The sequence below is a fragment of the Ciona robusta genome, chromosome 14 (assembly GCF_009617815.1).
Source record: "Ciona robusta chromosome 14, ASM961781v2".
In the NCBI taxonomy this organism is placed as follows: Eukaryota; Metazoa; Chordata; class Ascidiacea; order Phlebobranchia; family Cionidae; genus Ciona; species Ciona robusta.
The window spans coordinates 2,058,094-2,078,014 of NC_143248.1; the positions used below are offsets into that span (position 1 = coordinate 2,058,094).

At 36.1% G+C, this 19,921-nt stretch overlaps 3 protein-coding genes across 6 annotated transcripts; 1 reads left to right on the forward strand and 2 right to left on the reverse strand.

Moving 5' to 3' along the window:
- Positions 1-1,178: 1,178 nt before the first annotated feature.
- LOC149724859 (uncharacterized) lies at positions 1,179-11,165 on the reverse strand. Of its 4 annotated transcripts, none has more exons than XM_089892141.1 (14): positions 8,316-11,165; positions 7,847-7,921; positions 7,356-7,551; positions 6,909-7,087; positions 6,519-6,593; positions 5,889-6,074; positions 5,763-5,834; positions 5,142-5,330; positions 5,014-5,085; positions 4,719-4,934; positions 4,101-4,169; positions 3,802-4,005; positions 3,178-3,249; positions 1,179-3,085 (listed from the first exon to the last, which is right to left on the reverse strand). In XM_089892141.1, the coding sequence occupies exons 4-14, from the start codon at positions 6,978-6,980 to the stop codon at positions 2,624-2,626; spliced, it is 1,689 nt and encodes a 562-aa protein (XP_089748267.1). In that variant the 5' UTR covers positions 6,981-7,087; positions 7,356-7,551; positions 7,847-7,921; positions 8,316-11,165; the 3' UTR covers positions 1,179-2,623. The 4 variants fall into 4 exon arrangements, with proteins under 4 accessions (XP_089748267.1, XP_089748266.1, XP_089748268.1 ...); XM_089892140.1 differs by having other exon boundaries at positions 7,356-7,581; XM_089892142.1 differs by lacking the exon at positions 7,356-7,551.
- Positions 11,166-11,523: 358 nt separating this feature from the next.
- LOC149724860 (1,4-alpha-glucan-branching enzyme-like) lies at positions 11,524-15,751 on the forward strand. Its single transcript, XM_089892393.1, has 14 exons — positions 11,524-11,724; positions 11,786-11,952; positions 12,016-12,125; positions 12,194-12,325; positions 12,391-12,617; positions 12,687-12,896; positions 12,954-13,072; positions 13,874-14,013; positions 14,071-14,169; positions 14,255-14,365; positions 14,453-14,800; positions 14,861-14,991; positions 15,090-15,207; positions 15,275-15,751. The coding sequence occupies exons 1-14, from the start codon at positions 11,609-11,611 to the stop codon at positions 15,602-15,604; spliced, it is 2,358 nt and encodes a 785-aa protein (XP_089748519.1). The 5' UTR covers positions 11,524-11,608; the 3' UTR covers positions 15,605-15,751.
- Positions 15,752-16,084: 333 nt separating this feature from the next.
- On the reverse strand, positions 16,085-19,871 carry LOC149724861 (tRNA pseudouridine synthase Pus10-like). Its single transcript, XM_089892396.1, has 6 exons — positions 19,315-19,871; positions 18,454-18,617; positions 17,872-18,066; positions 17,362-17,440; positions 16,921-17,142; positions 16,085-16,589 (listed from the first exon to the last, which is right to left on the reverse strand). Exons 1-6 carry the CDS (start codon positions 19,771-19,773, stop codon positions 16,161-16,163), a joined length of 1,548 nt encoding a protein of 515 aa, XP_089748522.1. The 5' UTR covers positions 19,774-19,871; the 3' UTR covers positions 16,085-16,160.
- Positions 19,872-19,921: the final 50 nt, after the last annotated feature.

Here is a 19,921-nt window from a genome sequence, read left to right on the forward strand (position 1 = left end):
ACGCGGCCGGCGGCCGATATAATTGCATTTAGGTACTGTATCTCATCTTACCCCACTGTACTATATACAAATTTTGGAGTCTGACCGCCCACACAATGCGTTACTAATACCGACATCTCGTGCGAGAACTATGTCGACGTTGCAAGCAGCAACCCCTCGTCTAAATATACCCTTTGACTGTGTTTGTGTACTATAAGTACTGAATAGGCTGCCGCTGTATTATGTTCTGAATAGGCAGCAGCTATGTAGTTTTGGTTGATAGAACGCCAGCCTATAAACCATGGAGCCTCAAGTAACGCAGCAACGAATCGATATTATCACATGTATAGACTTATAAAAGCTATTACGACTTCTAACATACGTGGTAACTCGTAAGCTGGCACAAGATGCACGAAACAGAACGCCCGTGTTATAACGACTGTCGTTTTCTGGCCACACGAGAATAAAGCCGTTTACATTCATTCGTCCATTCATTCATAGTAACGCCTATCTATTTATTCTTCTTATGGCGTCATTATAGAAGTAAAATACTTCAAGTATTACTACATATTGATAATAAGGGTCAACTACAGTTCTACTACAGTGTTTGCTAAAGTTATCGCCACTGTCTAACTCTATACCAATATTCTTGTCATATAATCAAACTGCTACGGTTCACTTCGAAGCTCGGTACATGGAAAAGCAAACAAGCGTGGCGTATGGTGGCTTAATAAGAGATGAGAAAAAGGCACTTGACGTCACTGCGATGGCTGGCGCGCCGGTGTTTTGTGTAGAGTTTCTAATACAATTGGGACTTTCAACGTAATTTACATTACAACGGGGACGATCAGAATTCAGCTTTTTAGGTTCGCCTACGCAATAGGATTTCCCAGTCCATTTGTTCCTACTCGGGCTTTAGTTAAACGATGCTTAAATTGCGGCACAATAAATACACGACCAACGCATATCTGGTGATAATCTAATAACATTGATATTTGGATCATATATTAGGCACACCCGAGCAAATTGACCATGGTTTTATGCTTTTTCTTGACCATTAGTATAGTTGATCTCTTTTGTCATTTCTTGAATGAATGAATGTAACTTACTTTATCCTCGCGTGGCCGGAAAACGACAGTCGTTATCACACGGGTTTAACACCTCGTGCCAGCTTACGAGTTACCATGTATGTTACTTTGTGGGTGATTATTTGGACAACCCATTAGTGGAGCAATTGTCGTTAAGTTTCTTGCCCAAGGACACATACACCCACAATGGTAGCAGCGACGAGCCTTGAACCCATGATCTAATGGTTACAGGCAGGCGCGCTAACCACTCCGCCGCGGCGCCGGACAAAGCACAGTATATAGGTGTATGTCGCTTAAAAGGTTAAGCAAGTCTTATTGGTTATAACCATAAGACTGTATTATTATGTTTGTTTTCATACCATATACTAAACACAAATATATAAAATACTGTGCGGGAAGACGGGACACCTTTAGCACATAATATTTAAACATCCTGATCGTGTTTTAAACAATGAACAGCGGTCTGTGGGAGTCGTATGAATGTGGTTTTATAATTCTTTGAATGTTCTTCGTTTACTACCAAACGGGACGAGAAGATAGAATGAAAGACTGTCTTATCTTCCCCCACCCTACTATATGTTAAACATCAGATTTTTGATTTGTTCGAATTTCTTACCAAAAGGTGTAAACATTGATGCATCAAATAACTCATGTCTAAGAAATATTTTTTTCCTACCAGGAAAATGTTATAATTTGTTTAATAAAGGGTAAAATGCAAAGCGGATTCTTTGGTGTTTGCATGGCTATATCTATGAAGTACCGTGACTTGTTGATTACCTAAGAACCACTAGGATTGTTTAATCGTGTTTAAACGGCGCCGTGACAAAGTGGTAAGTGCGTCTGCCTGTAACCCAGCAGAGGTAATGGATTCAAGCAAAGTATAGTGTTCTTTGATTAAAGCCTCGTTGCTGCTACCAATGTGGGCGTGTGTCATTGGGTAAAACACTTTACGGCACTTCTAACCCAGTGGTCACTAATGGGTTGTCCAAATTATCTGCCATACATAAAAAAATTAAAATATCCCCCAAAACTAATCACCCACAAAGTAACATACTTGGTAACTCTTAAGCTGGCACGACGTGTATGAACAACCGTGTTATAACGACTGTCGTTTTCCAGCCACGCGGGGCGCGATTCCTACAAATCGGAATCATAACAAACTATAATTTGCAAATAATCAAACCATAATTTGCAAATAATTCAGTTTATTAGACAAAAAACGCTACAAAGAACACATAGCAAAAAATCTGTACAAAAAAACACATACTGTATGTCGCAAACCTATCTGACGGGCAGAACTGGTAATAGGCTTTATTCAACTAAAAATGAACGCCTCAATAAAAAAAAAATAGTAAGACTTACAAGAGTAGGAAGGATTATACAAGAAAAACACCGGAATGTTAATGCCGCGCGTTTAAGTGTAGGCCTTCGCGTCGCACAATAATTAATAGTGTTGCCAAATGCCAGAAGACTTAGTTTAACGCGTTGGGGAATAGAACTAAAGTAAACATTATCAGACAGTAGTGATGAAAACTACAGTAAAAAATGACAACATCTTAATATAACAGAGAATTGAGATCATCCAGGAGAGATAAAGATGGCAAAAGCACAACATTTATTTTTAGAAGATTAAATAATTCCTCCATCACCGTATATAGTGACATAGTTGCGGTGACAACAATACCAACAGCAACAAGAAGAAGAAGGACAGGAGCGGCAAGAACAGCTAAAGCAACAGCAGCTGCTGCGGCTGCTGCGGCAGCAATAGCTACTACTGCTGTAATTGCTGCAGTGAGAGCTGCAACTGCAATACCACCCACGATCCAAGTAAAACTAAACCAACCCGGTTGTACCACATAAACTTTTACTTTTTGTTTTACAAACATGCAATTACATAAATTAATTGCTTGTTCTTGTAATTTTTTCTGGATAACTTTTTTTTCTAATCGGTGTTTTATGTATAATACGAACATGTCATGCACTGCATCCACAAGTTTATCGCTTCCATGTTTTCCTACCTGTGTGTAAAAAGTTACCGCTGTATCTTGTATTTATTAGGATAGACCTGTGTTGGTTAAGCATAAAACCTTGGATTATTGATTAAAAATACCTTGTTCATTGTTTCAAGGTATTCAACTGAAACTTTTGCACAAAACAATTGAATAATCCGCTCTGCTTTTTCCTGTTTAATAAACAAATAGTAGAATTTTAGCTGGTATGAAAATAATATTTCCTAGACATGAATCACATATTGCATCAATGTTTACACAGTTTTGTACAGAATATGATGGCTAAGAAATTCACAAATCAAAAAATCTGATTTTCAACATATTGTGTTTGTCTAGTATTGTAAGAGAACAAACATTACAGTCTGATGGTTATCATATCAGGTTAAGACACTTTTTCCACATCGTAATTAATAGACTCGTAAATGGCAGACTTAACTGCTATCACTTTGGGCATATGTGTCCTTGGGCGAGACACTTTACGACAATTGCTCCGACCCAGTGGTCCATAATGGGTTGTCCAAATTATCGGCGATACATATAAAAAAACACCCACAAAGTAACATACATGGTAACTTGAAACAGGCACGAGGTGTATGAACACCCGTGTTATAACGACTGTCGTTATCCGGACACGCGAGAATAAAGTAAGTTACATTCATAAATATTAGTGGTAATGTTTTTACACTGGTTACTTTTATTAAATCATAAAAATAATTTTACCATACCTCATTTTCTTTGTTTACTCCTTTTATATAAACAAAAGTATCTTCAATATCTCTTTCAAGTGCATTTTTATTTTCTGAAAAACTTTTTAAAGCTTCAGTTGAAACGTTATTTCTATTTGCATCAAATGCTTTCAATGCTTGTTGTTTGTTTGTCTCGTGGATTTTGTCAAGTTTATCTTCTTCTACATATTTTTCTTTAAGGTTCTGAAACACACAAACTGTAACTTTAAAACAATGTAATGCAGTAAATAAAACTTCACATGAATTTAAAATCACTCAAAGTAAAGTATTAGATTTACTTTAAATGCATCCAGATACTTCATTACCGCCAGATTGCGTTCTGAAAACAGATGCTGTTTTTCTTTCTCCTGCAAAAGACATATACATTACCAAAAACATTAACTGGAAATTTGCATATCCTGTGCCGTGGCACAGTGGCAATGATGTTATAACAACTGTCGTTGCCTGTCGCAAATATAAAACAGGCTACATTTATTCATTTACTACACTGCAACTAAAATTATTTTTTAATACTTAACTCTGGGTTAGAACAACATAACTTTATCACACATAATGTATAAGTAAACTCAACTTAAATGGACATAAAATAAATTTGAAATATTTAGCACTACATTAGTTCGTTGCCATGGCAAAGTAGTTAGCGGGGTAATGGGTTCAAGGCTCGCCGCTGGTACCATTATGGGCGTATGTGTCCTTGGGCAAGACACTTAACGGCACTTGCTCCAACCCAAAAATATTCACCCACAAAGTAACATACATGGTAACTTGTAAGCTGGCACGAAGTGTATGAACACCCGTATTATAACGACTGTCGTTTTCCGGCCACGCGAGGATAAAGTAAGTTATATTCATTCATATAAGTCCACCTATTTACAAAGTAATAAAATATTTAATACAATTTTTTGTCGTTTTTCCTCCATAGCTTTTTGCAATATTCCATTTTCATATCCTTGAAAACATTCACTAATCCCATCTTCTAGACATTTTAGTTGTTGTTCTTTACACTTATACCCCTTCCCTATTTCGGAACCATTGAATTTTTCCAAACAACTTTCACGTGCTTGTTGATGTGCTGCCCTGAAGTATTCAACCGTTTCTTCCTTCTTACTTTCCTATAAATAAAATTTAACAGTAAAATGACGTAGGAGAAAATTTACTGCTTGTATATATTATTTAACTTTTTAGATTCACCTCTTCCATTATGTCCACATAACCCATTCGACATTCATTAGCTAAATTTGATAATTCCTGAAGAAGTGATTCCTGCAATAAATAGAATGATTAGGAATACTTAGCTCAACATTATTATATAAAGTTACCAATCGGTTTTTATTTAGCCTTTCGAATTCTCCATGTTTTAATTGAATAGCTTCATCCAGTTTGTTCTCACGCTCCTTTACCAAGTCTTGGTTACAGTCACTGGTAGAAGTTTTAAACAATTTAACTGCTTTTTCTTCAGCTTCTGCCTTTGCTGTAATAACATCTTCCAAATGTTGTCCGTCTGCAACCTAAATAACAGGTTAAAATATGCCTTATAAGATTAACAAAAATAAAATTTACACAGTTTCCCATTTTAATTTGAACTTTCACAAAACTCTGTAAACTCAAGTTTTGTTTGCCAGTTACTTAAGCTTCCTTACTTAACCATATGTAGGGTGGAGTAAGATTCTTTTGCATCAGAATTCTGTTAGTATGACTTTAGGCTCATATAGCTCAACATGGTACACATTTTCCCCAATTTTTATAGAGTTATAAAAAAAAAATTCTTTATCTGGTGATGCCTTTAGTTACTGATTGACTTTTTAGGGATAATAATAATCAGTATTGCCAGGTTATTAAGTGACAAAAAGAATGACAACCAAATCTAAAGCATCCGAGCTATTTAATTATCTTTAAATGTTCATTTAAATTAATAAATTTAAAAAACCTTTACTTCATACCTTTTCCATTTCCTCGAAATAAACATTCCCAGCAACACCAAGTTCATCCATTATTTTGTTTTGTTCCCATACCTAATAACTATAACTAATTATCGTGCATGTTAATGTTTAATCAAAAGCAATTACCTTACGTGCTTCGTTATCCTGTTTTATAATCGCATAACTACCATTCAATCTTCTCTTTAATTCTTCACATTGCTTTAAACTCTCATCTGGTTCAAACACATCATGTTCCTCGTATTGCTGCATTGCTTTCTGGAAACATTCGTCGTGGAATGTTTTCAATATCTTTGGGTCAATGTACTTTTCCCCCTATAATGAAATTGTTTCAAAGTTTTATAGGGTTCCTGCGACAATATTTGTTGACCTTAAACTGATAGTTGCCATTAACTTTTAAAGTGCTCTCTGGCGCTACTACCGTTTATCCATAGAAAGTATATATATATCACGTTTGATGTTGTAGAAAAATGTTGCAAAATCATAGAAATACCTATGTATAGGCTACCGATGGGTCTGGTGCATTGCAGCCAGAGGAAATTTAAGAAAAAATGAGGATACTGCATGTTCAGACAAAAAAACGCGTTTAAATCGAGTGTTTCCTAATGTAAAGATTTAAATGTCAATATCTTTAAATATATGTTAAATATACTTTTAACTTGGACTTTTCAAAAAGTGTGGGGCGCTATGGATATGAATATCCTATAAAATATTAAATCTTTAGTACTTTCAAAGCTTTTAGGAAAACTCCTGGCTTACCTTGGAATTCATTGTTGCAACATATTCCTTTTCAAATTCACCTATTTTCTTATAAAATTCAACAATTTCATTGACCTGAAACATGACTACTTATAGTATATTATGTTCTCTGATACTATAGTTTATGGTGTTCTCTGAAGTAGAACACCAATTTTAGTCTAAAGTTTATACATTATGAGTAAAGAAAAAAGTAACTTATACCAAGTAACCTGACGAAAATAAAAGTTATCACCATGGTAGTATCAAGCTTCTAATCTAGTTACATTATAAAGAAAAATGCATTGTAAAAATGACTTCAAATGTAGACTGCTACACCACTATAGACATGACCCTCTCAAATATGTAAGCAAAAAACTATTAAATAACCATCAAATACTTGTGCTTTTATACCTTTAATAATGTGTGAACTTTGGGTGTTTGATCATTTTTAATCATGTTATCAAGTCCCCCTGCAAGCCGCATAAGAACTTTACCAGTGCAAGCTTTACCATTAAGTTGCTTTACAACCAAACTATCTTGAGAGAACAAACACTTGGCCAAATCATCCACTCCAACAAGAAAGTCTTTATCTATATCAGTATTATTGTGAGATAAAACTATTCATAAAATGGTGATCTTAAAAATAAACAAGAATTTGCCATCAATATATAATGAATGAATCTATCTTATTTACCCTTGCATGACAAAGCAACGACATTCGTTCTAACAGTGGTGTTCTTTTTCAAACACCTCGTGCCCGTTTACAACTTACCAAGATGTAACTTTGAACAGATATGTCAATTGTTCTTTTTAAAGGTTTTACCATTCTACACACTCAACAATTCATATTGCAAGTACCTGTAAGTCTGAGTTGAAAAGTGTCACTACCCTTATGTTTTTTAACTTTATTCCCAGGATCCGGCAGCAAATGGCATTGAACATCAGGGAAACCTTCCTATCTTCTTCCGAACATCCTTGTTTTCATCTTGATCCGCTTTCATAACTTCTTCCAAATATTCCATCCCACCTTTGCTGCCCAGTCATAATCTGGCATCTGATAGTTCCGAACCAGAAACATAAGAGGCTGGAAAATTATGGAAGGGTATGGGTTCAAGGCTTGTCGCTGCTAGCATTGTGGTCACTAATGGAGTGATCCAATTGTCAGCCATACAAAAAATAGTCACAACAAAACTTACATACATGGTAACTCATAAGCGGGCACAAGGTGTATGAAACAGAACACCTGTGTTATAACGACTGTTGTTGCCCCGCCCCGCGAGGATTAATACAGGTAACATTCTTTCACTCTTTATATTCATAAACACAGCAAAGACATCCAGTAAGCTTACCGGGAAAAGTGAGGAAGATTCAGAAGCATTGCTGTCTTTGTTCCTCACAGTAGTATTAGCATGTTTTAAAAACAGCTGTAAAATACCATAAGTAAAGTTTATTGGTCATTTTGTATTTAGTATTACTATTAATGTGAATTAAGGTAACGAAGCATGAATGAAACAATGGACTCGCTTTTAACCTCTAAAATCAAAAACAAAAAATGTAAAAAATAATAACAGATATTTAAAAATTATTAAATGGGAACTGAAGTCAAATTTTATAATTGGTGCATAAATTGTGCTTTCTTGGCTAAATGTATCATTTATTTTTTCCAATAAAATGTGGAGTTTTTGAGTTATGGTCACTTATGTTTGCACCAGTGACGACATAGATGCCTCTTGATAAAGTGCGTACCTACTTTTTACAATGGAAACTGCGTATGAATAGATATGGTTGGTGATTGATATCTAAAACACATTTTCTCACCTGAATTTACACCGGGATCTGCATCCCAATAACGTTTCTTTGCTGCTCGTAGATTACCTGCTACTGATGAAAAAAAAACGACATTTTTTATTTAATGAAGCTTAGCAGGATTAACAAGACAACACGCTGCAAAAAAAGATATTAGCATAGTAGGTAGCCATCTTCAGCGTATTTTCGTGCCCTTTCATTAGAATTTGGCTCTCTTGATTTTTATTAAATTGTCTTTGCCTATTCCATATTTCAACACACTTGACTAAAATCCAATTATACTCATGAATTTTGGAAAAAAGACGGTTTTATACTACGCCGATAAAAGCGTCGGCAATGTCAGAGAACGAAAATCAGTCGCCGAATGATTCACACACAAATGTAAAATCGCCTGTTTTTTTTTCTGGCGGAAATTGGAAACAGTATTACGGCGAAAATATGAGATATGAGACGTTTTGGCAAAAATATGAGACAAAAGCATAAAAAACTACCCATGTGAGAGAATATAATTTCGTTATGCAGGCACTGGCTGTGGAAATACTAACGACGATGCCGAATTTTCCCTCAAATTGGACTAATATTATATCTACCACTATATTCCATTGTAGTTGGGTTTTATTTATATCTTATTTCTACGAGGTAATTGTATCTTAAACACAACCGTGTTATATTAAACTCGCTTTTTCTCAAATTGTAAAGTTGGGGTTAACAACACCAGAAAATCACATTAACACATGCTATACTCTCACTAATTTTACGACAAATTTACGATATAGTATTCCTGCAACAAAATATTTTATTTCTACATTCTTATTTACCCGAAAAATATGTCCCCGGTTTAATTTAGAGCGAAAGAATGCACCTAAAAGTCGCAAATAGCGTCACAATGGTTATTGACCCTGCCTCTAACTCAGGGCATAGTCACTAATGCATTTTTAGGTTCAAGGCTCGTCTTTTCCACCATTGTAGGCGTATGTATCTTTGGGCAAGACACTTAACGACAATTGCTCCAACCCAAGCAACGGCAATCGGTGAATGAAACAAAACATCCGTGTTATAACGACTGTCGTTTTCCGGCCACACGAAAATACAGCAAGTTACATTCATTCGCAAACATTTCATTTTATCTTTGCAAGACGTTTATGTTTTTGTTTTACTATACTGACAACAACTCAAATCCAATTTTATGCGCAGATTTGTCTGAGTTTTGATTGGTTACCTGTTGGTACTTGGATAAATATAACTACACAAAATGTGGATAAAACCATATATATACTGAAGTGACTTCAATATACTATGGTAATACCTTACCAAAGCTTTTCACATATTGCTGTATTGCAGACATTCTGTAAGAACTTAACTTATAACACGCCCATAACACCTTCAAGAACAGCGATTTTATGAAAATGATTCACGGAGAGGCAATATAAGCATTGCGCCAACGCAGTTGTTTATCACATTTTAAAGGGCACAGGTGTGACTAACAATAGAGAACAAAATACCCACCACAAAAAATACTTTTATTGTGACATTTCAAAAACAAACAATATTGAAACTTGACATAAAAGACATGTATTGTAAGGGACGTGATTTTAAAACAAAAGCAAGGTTAATTCTGGTCAATCGCTTCGTATTGAATTTAAATAATACAAAAGCAGCCCCATAAAACATCATATATTGAATTACAAAATCAGTACACGAATTCCCAGCTTCTTAAGTTATTGTCATTGTTACCTCCTGAAATGTAACACAAAGAATCTCTTCAAGGAATGTAACCCCTTTAATTCGTTGCGTTTGAACATCTTGATTTAAAATAACAAAACAAAAATCTTCATTTGCTACACAAGTTTAGTCTGCAAAGACCTTACACTATTTGCTGTCGCTGAAAAACACTCACACAACTATGCGGTTGGCCCTTTATATCTCTTTCGATTTTGCAAATTATTCCGGCATTCGTTACGGTATAACCTCTATGATTCAGAATTAATCACGGTATGTTAAAGATGTCTTTTTGTAAATATTGCAAAAGAACATATTTGTCATGTGTTAAATTAAGTAATAAATTCCCATCTCTTTGTAGTACTGTATTAATTAACTTGATATTTGCTACTGTATCTGAAGAGATAAAAATGATATTATGTTATGTGCAACCATAACTTGAGAATTCATCCACTATTGTTATTCGGATCAAGACCTCATGGGGAAACTTTAGGTCCATGAATTATTATCTATCACACTTACCTTGCCCGAATGTCGTCTTCGTACGCTCGAAGCTGAGGAAAGCTACGGAAAAGATTGTCAATAGCGGGAACTTCGCATTGCTGCATAACTTGGTTGTTGTAGCTTGAGCATTCCATGATGATAAGAAGCAAAGTTGTCTTGAAGCTGATGATGATTTGATTGAAGCTTGAACTGAATGATGATGTCGTATCGTTTAGGTCTTTCCTTTTATAGTCAAGCGTCTGATCTCTTTAAAATTAAATCCTTGGGAATTGTTTTGAGCGAAAAGTTTTAAATTATACTTTCCTGTAATTACGCCCCACTAGTCTAATTGCGATTTCGTCATCGTTTATAATTTTAATCCGCCAAGTAGGAAACATACGAGTTTAATCGTGGCGGTTTTATTGCGGGTAATGCACTTGGCTGACTCCTTCAATTAAACTTACCAAAAGTTTAATAATAAAAGCGTCCAAAAGCGTACTTTTAGTTTCAGCGACACAACACGTTCCATAAGCAAATATACATACGTACCTCTGAATAACCTTTCATAAGTTACTGTGTTGTGTATAAAAATCCTATGGTAAATAGTAGGCTGTATATTGTAGGGTGGGGGGAGATGGGACATTATGTGCTAAAGGTGTCCCACCCTTCCCGACGCTACTATTTAACACAATATTTTAAAACGCACACACCGTCATAAAAGCAGACCATGGCCACGACAGTAAAATACGCACATGATGCTATATTAAAGTATAGTATAATTTTATTTGTATAATTAATTAGAAGTGTTAACTTGAAAAACGAGTTGTTACAATGGGAATTTTTAATCAGCTGTCAAATTATTAGAGCACATTAATACCATTGGTGCATGGTAAATTACATTCAAGCCAGATACGATTTGTAGTAATAAAAACATGTCTTGTAATTAAAACTTCCTTTCGCATGTAATTCAAAAGGATTTAATTGTAAAGAGATTAGTCAATTTCGGCTATAAAAGGGTTGATCGAGACGATAGGACATTATCATTCAATTCAAGCTTCAATCAAAGTATCATCGGCTTCAAGACAACTTTGCTTCTTATCATCATGGAATGCTCAAGCTACAACAACCAAGTTGTGCAGCAGTGCGGAGTTCCCGCTATTGACAATCTTTTCCGTAGCTATCCTCAGCTTCGAGTGTACGAAGACGACATTCGGGCAAGGTAAGTGTGATAAATTGTGTTGTATATGTGTCGGCATGCTAACTGAAGGGTTTTGTTCAAGATATGGAATGTTCGAGAAGACCAAGATGTCGATTGAAAGGGAAGAGGGTTTGGAGCGATTTACTCAGGGACACAAGGAGTTCGGGGTGATGATGACGGAGGACGGAGGAGTAAGATGCATGGAATGGATTCCAAACGCGAAAGCTGTTTATCTGAAAGGAGAATTCAGTAAGATCCGTTCATTGGCTTGTGAAGAAAAAAAATAGTTGTATGATATAAATTGTTCGACAGATAATTGGAATCTTATTCAATATCGGGAGATCGGGTTCGGTAAATGGGAACTCTTCATTCCTCCAAATCGAGACGGATCATGTGCTATTCGTCACTGCAGTGAGCTTAAGGTAAGTTTATGAAGTAATTATGACACATATGTTGAAGCTGCTGGGATTTTATCTAAACTTCTGTACAGATCGTTATCGAAACGAAAGACAACCAAAGAATCGAACGAATTTCTCCATGGGCAAAGTATGTTGTTCAACGTGAGGCCAACCAAGGATTCAAATGGAGGTTCTGGAATCCTCCTTCGTCACAACGAGTACAGGTCTGAATTTATTGCAGTGACGTGCATGATTAGCTTTCTTGTTCTAACGGTATTTGCTTCCGCAGTTCACTCATACACGACCAAACAAACCGGATCGTCTTCGTATCTACGAAGCACACATTGGAATCGCATCCGATCGCTGTGAAGTTTCCAGTTACCGTCACTTTACATCAAACATCCTCCCTCGCATCCGGGATCAGGGATACAACTCGCTTCTTCTCATGGCTGTGATCGAACATTCCTACTACCCAAGTTGGGGATACCAAGTCACCAACTACTTTGCCACCTCCAGGTAATAACAGAAACCATCTAACAAACTTAAACAAATCATAGCAGTTTATTAACGCATGTAATAATTCAGTCGATACGGAACGCCTGAAGAATTCAAAGAGCTTGTACAGACTGCTCATGGAATGGGTATCTATGTGATGGTTGACGTTATGCACGGAGAGGCATCTAAGAACGTTCTGGATGGTTTGAACATGTTTGATGGAACGGAGGCTTGCTTCTTTGAAGAAGGAGCTAGAGGTTTCAACAACGAACATGATACCAGGATTTTCGATTACAAAAAGTATGCGATAATTTTAAACGAAAATATTGTTAAGTAAAACCAATATAAATTTTACAGATGGGAAACTCTTCGATTCCTTATGTCTCAATTGCGGTTTTACGTCAACGAGTATCACGTTGATGGCTTCAGATTCAACGGAATGTCATCAATGATCTTCCATGACTCGTCCAAACATGGTATGGATTGTGCATGTGATGTTATTATTGAGCACGGTAGTGGTCATATAGATCCTTTTTCGTCGAACAGTTGCACTTGGCTTTGTTGTTGTTGTTGCTGATAGGGCGATTTTTTCCCGCAGTTATCCCAATACTCAATTCTAGCATTTTCCTTAATCTCTTTATTTAAATCAAATCGTAATATATATTTATAATTTTTAAACTAAATTTTCAGATTTAAAACCGCACAATTGGCATGTGTGCACCGAAGCGTAGACGAGTGCCTTTTTCTTATCGTTATCTTCGGTATAAACACCGCGTCTCTCGTTTCTTCGCTCTTTTAGTTTACCACTCGCAATAAATCATTATGCAGCCGCCACAATATGATAATATTAACTTCTAACATTACCTATAACACTGCGTGATTACGGTTTATTCAAATTCACAAAACAACGTCTTTATTAAGCGACGAAAAGGTTAACTATAGTGTAAGTTTACATGTCAACACATGGTACAGGAGTTGTACAAAGCGTATTTACACATATTCTGTACCAAACTTTCAATCCTTGTACGTCTTAAGTTTAATGAGTTATGATACACGAATAAATGCATTCTATTTACTGCTCCACAGTCACCAATGGCGACTGAAACCCGCTTTGTTGGTTACTTTTGATTTGTTTCTGATCGATCTCAGTCGACCATTGTAGTGATAGGGTTAATTAATACTACGCTAATGAGCGTTAACCGTGCTCATGCATTAGATCTGTGATCTCTTGTATTAATTAAAGCGAAGTTTTTAGTCTAAAATTTGATTTTTCTCAGTAATTCAACAATCTTCTATCCGAGATAATCAAGACTCCCAATACTTCGGTATGCAAATGAAAACTGACGGTTTGGCTTACATCATGTTGATGAACGATATGCTTCACAATTTCTACCCGAACGTGATCACCATTGCTGAGGTAAGCAATTTAATCTAAGCTTGTTTGAGCGAAGATTCCTAACCTTTTCAAATACAGGATGTACCAGGTATGCCAGCCCTTTGCAAACCCGTGAGCGAAGGAGGACTTGGATTCGACTACAGGCTTTCTAAAGATGCTGCAAATGTCTGGGCAAAGGTTTGTCCCTAACAGCCGCGCATTTTACTCAATAGCTTTTAGCTTCGTAACAGTTGTAGCCTATAACCAGACGGCGTGTTTATAGTTATTCAGTGATACACGAGACGAAGATTGGAATATGCATTTCATCAGACAAATAATCAGAGAAAATCGAGTCGAAGAAAAACGAATCATGTTTACAGAACATCACGAACAGGTGTGTTGAGAAATATGTGTCACAAGATGAATATTAGTGTGTTTTATTTCACATTGATTGTTTTAATCCACTTCTTGTATTTTTCAGAACGAAGTTGGTCGGATGACAATGAGTCGTAAATTGATCGGAGATTCGTCAATGTCGGAATCACAACAGTTGACTCCATGTTTAGATCGTGGGTTGAGTCTGTACAAGCTGACTCGGTTATTTACTCACGCGTTTGCTGGACAAGGATTTCTAAACTTTATAGGGAATGAGTTTGGCCATCCTGACTGGGTTGAGCTTCCTTCCCCTTCAAATAATGACAGCTACCAACTCGCTCGAAGGCAGTTTCATCTGGCTGACAACCAACAACTCAGATACAAATTTCTAAACCGATTCGACCGAGCTATGAACAAGACAGAAGAGCGATACGGATGGTTGAAATCAAACCAGGTACATTATTTTAAACGACATCTTCATTAATTTGATATCTAACAACTTTCCACATAACAGGCTGTAGTGACTCGAGCACAGGAAAGCGACAAGGTGTTCGTGTTCGAACGTGCTGGACTTATTTTCGCCTTTAACTTTCACCCAACGAAGAGTTATCCAGATTACAGAATCCCAGTTGAACGATTCGGAAGGTAGCCTACATGACTATATACGCAAATCATTTCTGCATGCATGTATTATACAAGCAATGTATTTACCAAATATTGTTGTAACCTAAAATATTATCCAGCTACAAAATCGTGTTGGATACTGATGATCGCTGCTTCGGTGGTCATAGCAGAAACCAACCCAATGTTGAATTCCACGCCAAGACTGGTCACTACGACAACTTCCCTAATTCAATGATGGTAAGATATATTTTCCAAGTGATTTTGAATCCTCGCACATTTGTTAACTTGGTTATCTGTACTATAGATCTACTTGCCTTCAAGATCAGCTTTGGTTCTTTCTCTTTCCAACCTCGCACACGGAAGCAGGTACGGCAACAGTGACAACAACGTTTGCAATTCTTACTACGGCTCAGGCCAAAATGATTCAACTCCTGGTTGCAGCCGAAATGTTCGATTTGACATCGAACGTCACAGTGGATCGTCGAGATATGACGACGCAAGCCGATCCACGAGTGGAACATACGGCAACGATTACAACAGCGGTGCATATAGTCAAGATTTTAACCGACGATCTTGCAGCGACGGATACTCCGAACAAGGTCATGGATACAACAGTCGTCAGCAATACTGGTAGAACCATTCGTGCCGAAACCTGAAGACTCTTTAGTTGTAGAATACGCGTCTTTGTGTGTAGCCTAGATGTGTGGTCTTGTTCTTGTGTAGTTAGAAGTGTTCGATGCCTTATATATGTTAATGTAAAATAAACAAAATGGGGAACTTACTGACTTATGTTAACGGTTTCGGTTTATGAAGTAAAATATTCAATACAACAGCCATTTTCACTCCTAGTAAACTACCGGAGTGCAGAACTTGACTGACTGCATAGTTTAGGAGATCCCCTGATGGAAGTAATCTATATTAAACTGAATAAAATCCTATTGTTGTCATTTTAGATTTTGCTAAACTAATTCAAAACGAAATACCCCGGCTTAAAAATATAGAACTAAAATCAGGTTGAAACTTTCTGCGGCTCCTACTACATCTTACTTACCGTACATTTTTGGTATGGTTGTGTACTGTCGTACCACAAATAAATTATACACCGACTACTGCATTTAAGCATTAGGTGCGAGTATAATGAACTTAAACGCTGGCCAAACCAGATTATCATGCAGTTAAATCACAGCTTTTCACTCTGGTACAACTGGTGGCCATTTAACGTCGACTGAATCTACGTCCAGGCATAGTATGTCGACTTCTGCTCCAACCAAGTCACGCAGGCTAGGACTGGTGCGTCCAAAATCACCATGAACAAACTCTTTAACGTACGTCCCGGCCTGCGTACACAGCCGTAGCTTAAACAGCCGAGGTTCACCGTCTGTTAACCTATCTGCAACCATGGTGTGAATACACCGTGGTCTCGAGGCGAGCGGGCGCCGATGTAGAACACGAATAGGGGTGTTTTGGTGCACGATTACTCCGTTTTTTTGGCGCAGTAATTCTAGTTTTTCTATTGTTTCCTGACCCGGCGTGTCAAGAAAACAGCATAAAGCAGAATATGACTTTGTCTTTTCTTCTTCTCCTTGTTTCAAAGTTTTGCAGTCGCTTTTTTCGACGATCTTTGATATGAAAAAAAAGCCACATCAATTGTCATGCCCGTTTACAATCTTGATTCACAAATATTAAGTGCGTCGCAATAATCAAGTCATTTTTTTAGTTAATTTCGCAGCTAAAAATAATTTAAAATCTAGCAGGTTAGGCGATATGGCTAAAAAACAACCATATTAATTCTCAGATAAAATGCAAAATTAGAACTACTGTATTATATGTCTCAAAAAAAAAACAAAAGTTACAACAAAAAGGTGAAAATTCTTGAACAAAAATTTAAACTACATCAATCTCTGCAAACAAAGAAAAAAATACATCAAAAAAATCAAAATAAGTACTCACTTGCAGATCTCTTACACGAACCAGATCCGTAGATGAATTTATCTTTGTTTGAAGATCTTTCATCTCATCTGTGCTGCAAGTTGAGATGCGGGGGTCTATCAGTTCAAGGATGAAAGGTCTTCCTCTTCCCAGCATCCTCACATCTACATCCTCTCTTCCGGAGGAGGAAAAGTTGCTCCGATCTGCTCCAAATTTTATCTCCACAGATCCAGAGATTAGCTCCTGTTTTGAGAAAATTTTAAATAGATCTAAAAATTAAAATTACAAGTAAAGTACATTGCACAAGGTGTATGAAATATAAGAGGGCGGGGAAAGATGGGACACCGTTTCATTCTATTTTGTCGTTGCATTCGGTAATTATAAAATAAAAAAAACTTCAATACAGAAAAAATGCCAAATAAAAAAAAAATATATATATATTTTATATATACATAAATATACCTGAACAGAGCTCTCAAGTTTGCGCTTACCATCCAATATCCATGGAGTTTGTGGCAATGTGCGACTGTACTTGTTGTATCTGAGGGGAAATAGTGATTAGTTGCCAAAAATACAGACATTGTTAAAGCGAGGTTTTGGAAGAAAAAATAGAGTTGAAATTGATTTTTAAGGAAATGAAAGTAGTCAAAAAGTTTGTGACAAGTTTTACTAGACCTGCCAAACAGAAACAATAAACATAAGATTAATACTCTTGTTGGCAAAATATCCTGTTTAGAAAAATTTAATTTTTAACAGGGTTACATCAACAGTATGAAATATCTGATAATTTGGACAACCCATTAGTGACCACTGGGTTGGAGCAATTGCCAATAAGTGTTTTGCCCAAGGACACATACGCCCACAATGGTAGCCTTGAACCCATCAACTGTGGGTTAGAGGCAGCCGCACTAACCAACTGTGCTACGACGCCGGCTAGAGTGTATGATAAAGCTGGTAGTATTTAATACAAACCTGCCAGCCACAAATACTGGTGTATGGAAAAGCCCAATTTGATCCAAAGTACAAGGCGTTTTGTAATTTTCGCACAAAATGTTTATCTCATCATTTGACATGTTACTTAGTGCAGAGTTTAACTGAGCAATGGTGATAGGGGGCTCTTCAGTCTTAGGTTGCTCTTCAGTCTTAGGCTGTTTTGCATAGAAATTTCTGAAAATAAAAACAGGATATTTTTACTTTCAAGGGGGTTGGAACATGATAATAAATGCGTAAATAAATAAAATAAATTAACATAACCATTCAAAAAGCAAAACTTAAGTGGTTAATTGTGATCAAATTTAAATTAACCTAAGTTTTAAAATAACATTGTTTTAATTTTATGCCTTAATACTTTGAAATGGGTTAAAATGGGATAGGCCTACCCAATGCTTAAATAAATAAAATAAATTAACATAACCATTCAAACAGCAAAAACTAGTGCAAACTGTTTTTTTGTATTCAAGTTAAAAATTAACCTGAGTTTTGAAATGTTACGTTGTTTAATTTTAGGCAAGTTCTAATAAACAACCAATAAGTTGTATAAAATAAAAAATCTACCTTCTATTTCTTCGATTATCTTTTTGTTTTGGAATTTTCTTGCGAATTTCAGGCAGAAGATTTACTTCACTCTGTTCATGCTTTACATGCAGAGATATCTCCATAGAAGCCTCGTGTACGCGTTTGCACTTCAGTCTGTCAGTTACTAGGGGTTCCAATAGAACCTAAAACCATTAATGCAACAAATTGTATTTAATTTAAAGCCCAAGACTGAATTTATTTGTTAAAATGATAGCCTACACTCAAAATGCGCAAAATGCGCAAAATGTGTAGATTTTAAACTATTTTTGAACTATTTAATTTGTATATATATATAAGTTATATAAAAAAAATATTTATATATATATATTTTATTTTATGCAAAATCCTAGGACATCTACGCTATAAATAAGTGATAATGAAATTAAATGGTAAAACCTATACAGCATAGTTTCGAAACAGGTGACCAATTAGCTTTAATATTAATCTTAATATTAAAACACTATAGCCCACATCTTAGCAGAACTCCTGGGATAGCATTCTCGGCTATCGACTGAACTATTTGCTGCCTAAGTTCGACTTTGCTGTTTTAGTGGCTGATTAAAATTTTAGTCGATAAATTTGACAGACTTACTTCTGTAATAAGTAATGCACAGAAACTTAGTCGGTCGACTATATGTGATAAAACCACCGACTAAATTTTAGTCGGCTGACTAAAAAAACAGCGCAAGTAATAGTTAAAAAAACATAGCAACCAATAGTTAAAAAAACGAGACAACCAATAAAGAATACCATCCCTGTCGTACGCAAGAAGTCTGACAGATAAGACTATACGGTAGAATCTTGAATGTCATTAAATATTTTTAAATGTACTATACTCACTTTAAAGAGTTCTTTTACTTCATAAATGTCAGTTTCTCCCGAAGCAATATTTTTAAATTCTTCAATGCTTTGCTTTGTAAATGCTATTAGCTGGATCGGCAAGAAATATAGCAGTTGATAGCAATTGAATTTATAGGAGCTTTTTTCCACTTTTTTTAACACCAAATCAGCACATTGTGTAACAAAACTGGATCTTAAGATACCGAGACACGCATGACAATCTGTGTCGTTCGTTAATTTACCATTGCATTGCTTTTCGTCGGTTTCTGTCTGACCGTTCCCATTTTTCGATATTGGTTCTGACAATTGCACGTCAAACTTTTGCTCCAGTAACGTTACTATTTCCAGGTCGTTTTTAAGCAAGATAGGTCGTTCAAATCGCAGTAACCTCGCTATACACCTAGGGCAGTACTTTAATGCTAATGCGCAAATGGTTTTACTTTCACAGACATATTCCATTGCTCTGGTTACTCGTATGTATACTGTACTTGAATTATTCCAAACACATGTGAACACTTGAACAACCAAAACCGAATGCGAAGTCACGTGGGAAATCCTGGCTTTAAATTAATTTTCTTTTTTTCTTTTTCTCCTGGCATAAAAACGA

What these genes read in the sequence shown, in the direction of transcription:
- LOC149724859 (XM_089892142.1), bottom strand. Translation starts at nt 6,980, where the DNA reads ATGCGGCTTGCAGGGGGACTTGATAACATGATTAAAAATGATCAAACA. An exon ending in AGGATAACGAAGCACGTAAG is followed by an intron (nt 5,835 to 5,888) that starts GTAATTGCTTTT and finishes TATAGTTATTAG; the next exon opens with GTATGGGAACAAAACAAAAT. An exon ending in GAGTAAACAAAGAAAATGAG is followed by an intron (nt 3,250 to 3,801) that starts GTATGGTAAAAT and finishes TTTATTAAACAG; the next exon opens with GAAAAAGCAGAGCGGATTAT.
- LOC149724860 (XM_089892393.1), top strand. Translation starts at nt 11,609, where the DNA reads ATGGAATGCTCAAGCTACAACAACCAAGTTGTGCAGCAGTGCGGAGTT. An exon ending in CTGCAAATGTCTGGGCAAAG is followed by an intron (nt 14,170 to 14,254) that starts GTTTGTCCCTAA and finishes GCGTGTTTATAG; the next exon opens with TTATTCAGTGATACACGAGA. An exon ending in TTACAGAACATCACGAACAG is followed by an intron (nt 14,366 to 14,452) that starts GTGTGTTGAGAA and finishes TGTATTTTTCAG; the next exon opens with AACGAAGTTGGTCGGATGAC.
- LOC149724861 (XM_089892396.1), bottom strand. Translation starts at nt 19,773, where the DNA reads ATGGAATATGTCTGTGAAAGTAAAACCATTTGCGCATTAGCATTAAAG. An exon ending in AACTTGAGAGCTCTGTTCAG is followed by an intron (nt 17,143 to 17,361) that starts GTATATTTATGT and finishes TTCTCAAAACAG; the next exon opens with GAGCTAATCTCTGGATCTGT. An exon ending in TTCGTGTAAGAGATCTGCAA is followed by an intron (nt 16,590 to 16,920) that starts GTGAGTACTTAT and finishes TTCATATCAAAG; the next exon opens with ATCGTCGAAAAAAGCGACTG.